The sequence below is a fragment of the Sipha flava genome, unplaced genomic scaffold, assembly GCF_003268045.1.
Source record: "Sipha flava isolate LNK unplaced genomic scaffold, YSA_version1 78_pilon_pilon, whole genome shotgun sequence".
NCBI classification, from domain to species: domain Eukaryota; kingdom Metazoa; phylum Arthropoda; class Insecta; order Hemiptera; family Aphididae; genus Sipha; species Sipha flava.
The window spans coordinates 595328-601309 of record NW_020273619.1 but is presented as its reverse complement, the minus strand read 5'-3'; the positions used below and the strand labels follow the sequence as shown (position 1 = coordinate 601309).

General features: G+C 33.4%; 1 protein-coding gene across 1 annotated transcript in view; it reads left to right on the top strand.

The window, feature by feature from the left end:
• The first annotated feature begins 326 nt into the window (after positions 1-326).
• The window catches only part of LOC112692898 (tetraspanin-2A), a 301290-nt gene continuing 295634 nt past the window's right edge, over positions 327-5982 (top strand). Inside the window, exon 1 of the mRNA XM_025567722.1 lies at positions 327-977. Coding sequence (XP_025423507.1) covers positions 870-977 — 108 coding nt within the window. The 5' untranslated portion in view covers positions 327-869. The remainder of the gene's footprint in view (positions 978-5982) is intronic.

Below are 5982 nucleotides of genomic sequence, written 5' to 3'. Positions count from 1 at the left end.
TTATAAAAGAAAAAATTAAAAATATCAATTGCATTGCGAATGTTTTTAATCTGATTGATATTAATTATGAATCAACCGAAAAAAACCAATAACTATGATATTACAATGCTTTCATTTTAGACACTTTAGCCGTACGAAGTATGAACCGAGTAAATATTGATCAAACGAAATGATCCATATCGATGCCGGGTTATAGAATCGGAGATGGGGAGGGGCAACGTTGTAGTAGTACCTATTATTGTTGTAATAATGTTCGAGTCGGTGACGAACGATACGTTCAGTGTCTCAATACCGCAAACAGCAACAGGATAGAATAGTTAGCGCGTCGGTGAGAATGAGAACAGGGGTCGGATGTTCGAGCACGGACCTCTCCACACCGGCGATAAGTCTTTTTCGACGGCGGAACGACGACAACAACAACAACCGTACGCATTAGTCACGTGGAATTAACGCTATGTAAACAATGATAACGCGCGCAAAGAAGTGACGACGAGCTAGTATTTCTCTCGAGATAGATAACTGGGCCGCATGCGTTATCGGCGTACGGGCGCGACCGCGTTGTGTACACAACCGAACGACGTGAGCGAGAACGCCGACCAGAAATCGCAGTCGCACACGGGTAGACAAAAGTGCGTGTACGTGTCCGCGTGCGTCCGGTTACGTCAGTTCGGTTTGGTGGTCGAAGCGCGCGTCCAGGCGATAACCGTTATCCGTAGTTACGTTCGAGCAGCTCTCCGAGACCACGCGCGGCAAACGCGAGAAAACGCGCCGCGAAATACGGCACTACCCCCGCGTTCGAATCGAAAGGGGTGAAAGAAACTCGCCCTCGACACGGTGTTCGTTGCCGCTCGTACGCGACGACAGCAACAATGGTGGTGATCAGCGCGCAGAACGCTCTGGCCACGGCCGCGGCCAAACTGGAGAAACACATCAACCTGTTGAAGTACACGATATTCTGTTTGAGCGTGGTGATACTGGTGAGTGCTTGCCGGTCCGGCAAAATAGCTTTTGCTTGTGACACGCGTTTGGGTTCCGGAAACGTTTTTCCATATCGCTGCGGTCAGTGACGTATTTTTTGGTGGGAGGGGGGGGGGCGAGGGGAAACCGTCGTTCCGGCCTGAATTTTTCGAAATTTAGAACGGGTGACAACATTTTTTCGTAGTCATAATCTATTTTTATTTGTCAATCGAAAAAATTTGATATTTCAAGATTTTGCGTAGTGACCGAACTGCGATTCTTACTATCAAAAATTGACCGCGTAAAATCCATGGATAATAAATATTATCTTTCTTTAAAAAACATATAAAACTATAACTGGGCTACCAAAACTGTGAATACGTCTCCGGTTGAGGTACCTGTACGGTTATCAATTGGTCATATTGTAGTAGTCAGGAATTTCGATCGTCGTGCTCTGATGAGATTACACCAAGCTTTTCCCATCCTCTTGACCGCTTGACATCGCTTTGCGTACGCTAGACCGAACTGACAGTTATTTTCTTTTTCGCTTAACATCAATTTTACGATCAGTATTACGATCATTATACCGTTGTTTACGAAAAATGTGGAAACAATTGTTCTCGTTCGCGACAAATGTTATAGTCGACATATGCATAAATAATATAGGAAGTCTTCAAAAAGCCTTGTACTCCTTAGGCCTCGCACTCCTTGTGATCATCTGATGTAGACCTAAGGATATGTGTACCACTTGTAGCGTAACGCTATAATAATACATGATAAACTTTCACTCTTTAGGTCATTTTCATACGTGTTTTGACGTTAATCTGTCTAATGATACAGCGTATACATAACATACATACACATACAACGTATATGAACGCGCTTACGTTAAGATTAGGCAACTAGTATTTTATACTTCCCATGGTTTCTGGAAAAGCATAACGAGTTGAAGATTTAACTGATTGATCGTTTAATATCATTAGCTAAATCAAAAATAAGTGTTTAGATATTACTACCACCAGTAGTGTTTTTACGGGGGGGGATAGGTGGACCCCCCCCCTTGAACCGTGTAAAAACTAAAAATATGAATGATCAAACAGTTTACTAAAAATCGTTTTAGCGATAATTTTATGTCAAAATTGCTTACTGTTTACAAAAATGTTTGCTCCTATAAGTTTGAATAAAAAATAATTTTTGTTTTAATTTTTTTATTGATACCGATATTTTATGTTATGCCATTGTGGTATGAAGATTATAGAACTTAAAATTACTTCTCATGTATCAATCAATAGGAAAAAATAAATGGGATATGTATGCAAATTTTAAGTATATGCAAAATATTTTCGCCCCTCCCTTGTGGCTTCTCAAAAACCGTCTTTGACTACCACTTACTTTTAATATAAATTTAAAAAACTTATTTGAGACACGTATTCAAATTAATGTCATTTTACTGTAATTATTTAAATAATTTATACATTCAAACCGATCTCAGTTTAATAATTTATCAACAAACCATATGTTCTCGCATCATAATGAAAGTAAATTTTTTCTTCAGTTTCTTACTAAAATCTTATTCTATCTTGTAAAACATGTCTTCGGTGCTACGTCCCCGATGTGAAATATACTACCCATTTGATTCATTCGATGAGATTATATTATTTTTATTATACGTTTAATCTATTAATTTAATAACGTTATAAGTCAATAAAATAATATATTTTACTAAAATTATAGTTGTCCGACTAATGTATTACGTGATTCATTCTATCACCGATCCGCACCCCAGGCTAATCTAAATTGTCAACTATTTGAAATTCGCCGATTTCCTTCATGTTAAAACTATCAAATGGTATAACTACGTCTCGTTCCCTACACTTCTTGATCATATTTCCTTCCTTGTACCTCAGTATTAATCCCAACTAAGTCTCTCTATCCATGTCAATACTCACCGAACTAAATATGATAATAATAAACCACTCTGTAGAATTTTAAGATTGATAATGAGTTTGACTGTTTACATATAAAAGCATTAAATCATTATATTATCAGTTAACTGGTTGCGGTCAACATTTATGTTTATAATATTATTCTTAATTCTATATTTCGTGTATAATTGTTGTCTCATAAAATCATGTTGTGCATTAATATAAAAATTGTTATAAGTACCATATACATGTAAGCTCAAACATACACATATATATATATATATATTTATGATTGTATTCGGACCAATAATAATGTTTATGAAGTTTAAATTAATAAATAGTAATTTAGTCAGAGGTCCTATATTGAGTAGTCATCTATATATATATATATATATATAGATTTGATCATCCTCTTAATGTTTTAAAATGCAAAGCGACACCGCCAGTGGTGTAATGAGTTTTTGTTTGGTGAAATAGCCGCAAGTATTGTATCAGTAATAATCCGAGTACGCGTCTACGAGACGGGGGCAGCAGCTGCAGCGGTTCGCGCGAACATTGGGTACGAGCGGGTCAGCTACGCGAGAACGTTGAAACGCTATACCTACTTAAAATTAATAAATATTTCACGAGCGGTATGATAAATAATAATAAGCGTTCGTGTTGTTATTCAGTATTATATGTATATTTTAAGTATGTTTTCGTTTTGAGGAAACGAACGTGAACTTAACAGAACTTTCGAATAACAAACGTGCGCATTTTAAGTCGACATTTCAACGACCCCCCGTGTTCGACTTGGCTACAGTTGTAATTTAATTATTTATTGATGCGTGTTTTTTTCTTTACGTCGGCGAGAGCGATATCATATTATTTGGATTATACACGTTACATGATGACGGTTTCTTAATAGGTTTTTGTACGAAATTGTTCGGCACGGAAATATTCTTAGATTAATAAAGCTTAGACGAATTTCACATCATAAGGTTATTAAACAGTTAAACGAATTAAAAAAAAAGAAAATTGGAAGATTGTGGTAAATAAACTTGATTTGTAACCTATTTCGTCCTAGACCAGTGTAACAGTATGTATTGTTTTCAAAAACAAACAATCATTTGGAGGCAGACATGCAATATCAGCACATGGTTAACGACAGAGTTCTTTAAACGTTTTTGTAATGTGACTCTCTTAATTTAATGTAAAATTGTTATGATCCTTAATATTCTAACGTATACAATTATTTTACTATCAAAATCGTTGAAAAACAATGAATTTATTTTCTTTATTATTTACTAAAATTTAATGGTTATACACAAATATTTCACGTAAATTACTTTGAAAATTCAGATATATCTTAACTCCAATATTAAAATTATGAAATTGTAATACTCTTCGATTTATGGAAAAATTATGAAGCCACCAATATCACCAAATTATAACAAATAAAAGAAGAGAAAAAAAATGTAATTAATTTATATTATTTGTTTTATATCGTCATTCTTCTAAAATTCTAATTGTCAAGTTGTTGAAATATTTTGTATGTATAATATATTTATTATAAAATAAATAGTAAAATGGACTAGAAAAGAATAGTATAAAATGTAATAAAGTGACGCGTTTATATTTGATTTTTGTGGAGGGAGGCATAGAACATCATAAGAGTTAACTTGGTAAGAAAGTAAATTTTTCTTTTCATCTTGTATGAAGATAAGTAAATACTATATACGTGTCAACCAATGAAAACCGTTTATAACGAAATTATGAGGACTATTATTGAAAATAACGTTTTATATGTTATGTTTTACCAAACGATTGATTTATTTTTATTTTCTTGCGGTACCTAACATAAAAAATATATGAATCTATTGATCACATATGAGAATTTAATTTCAACTGATGATATAACTGATCAACGGTTTTGTCGTGTTAAAGGATTACGATATAAAAGGTTTCCTTTGATTTTTTTTTTAAATGTTTTACATATTCCTACATGAATAACTATAAAATAATTAAAAAAAAAAAAAAAAAATGATTTTATAAAATATACATATTTTTAATTGCATTTTATTGGGTTATTTTTTGTGCTCAACGTTTAAAACTATTATTAATAATAATAATACATTAACTGTTTTGATATTATTTAACGATAAACACAAGTTAAAATGAATTATCATATATTTATGCTGTTATTAAACTGCGCATCGCTGCACAACTACGATAAAATGTATCGAATACAATTTTAGGAAAAATGTCATACAACCAATCGTTATTTTTTTCCGAAAGGTTTTTTTAATAGGGAAAATTCTTTTTTCAGCTAATAGCCATGGCAAGCCTTCATAAACCGCTACGTAAATGTCTCCGAGGCGCAATTTTGGTTCATAAGTTGTAGGATCGTATTCAGTTAAATAATTTTTTGTCGAATAGTTTATCTGAACATTCGTTGTATTATGTCACTATACCGATAGGGTATTATGTTTTTATGATAATGTAATATTATTGTTCCGAACGTTTTCCATGTGTGTGCTGAGTACGACGACAAACAGATAAAAGGTGCGCGATAATATTTACAGGAAAAAAAAAAACACTTGAACACTCGAGCATGGAAATTTACCAAATTACTATTATAAGACGTGTTTAAAGCGAGGAACATTTCGATTGGTTTATACGTGTAACAATACACAAAATATGAATGGAAATCGTATTGCTCTGACGACGTTTTTTTTTTTCACGAGCGTGCACCAGAAGAAGGTATTCGAATCACAAAAATTATCATTTCTCTATAACTCTCCCTCCGTCGAAGCTCTAGAACGAAGTTCGAAACTTAATATAAAATCGTACTTATTGAATTTAAACCTAATATCAGTATTTAACAAAGTTAAAAAATATCAAATTACTTGTTAATAATTACAAAAATTACATTACATTTTACGCCCGGGGATGAATCCTCGTCTTCTACCCCCAAGTACTGCCCTTGAACATAATCCTATATGGAATTTCAATTAATTGTATAAAATACGTTTAGAAAGTGGGACTTTAGCACACTCGCAGAGTAGGATTTTCTAAATTGTTTTATGGATTGTAACAAAAATCATAATATTTTATAATC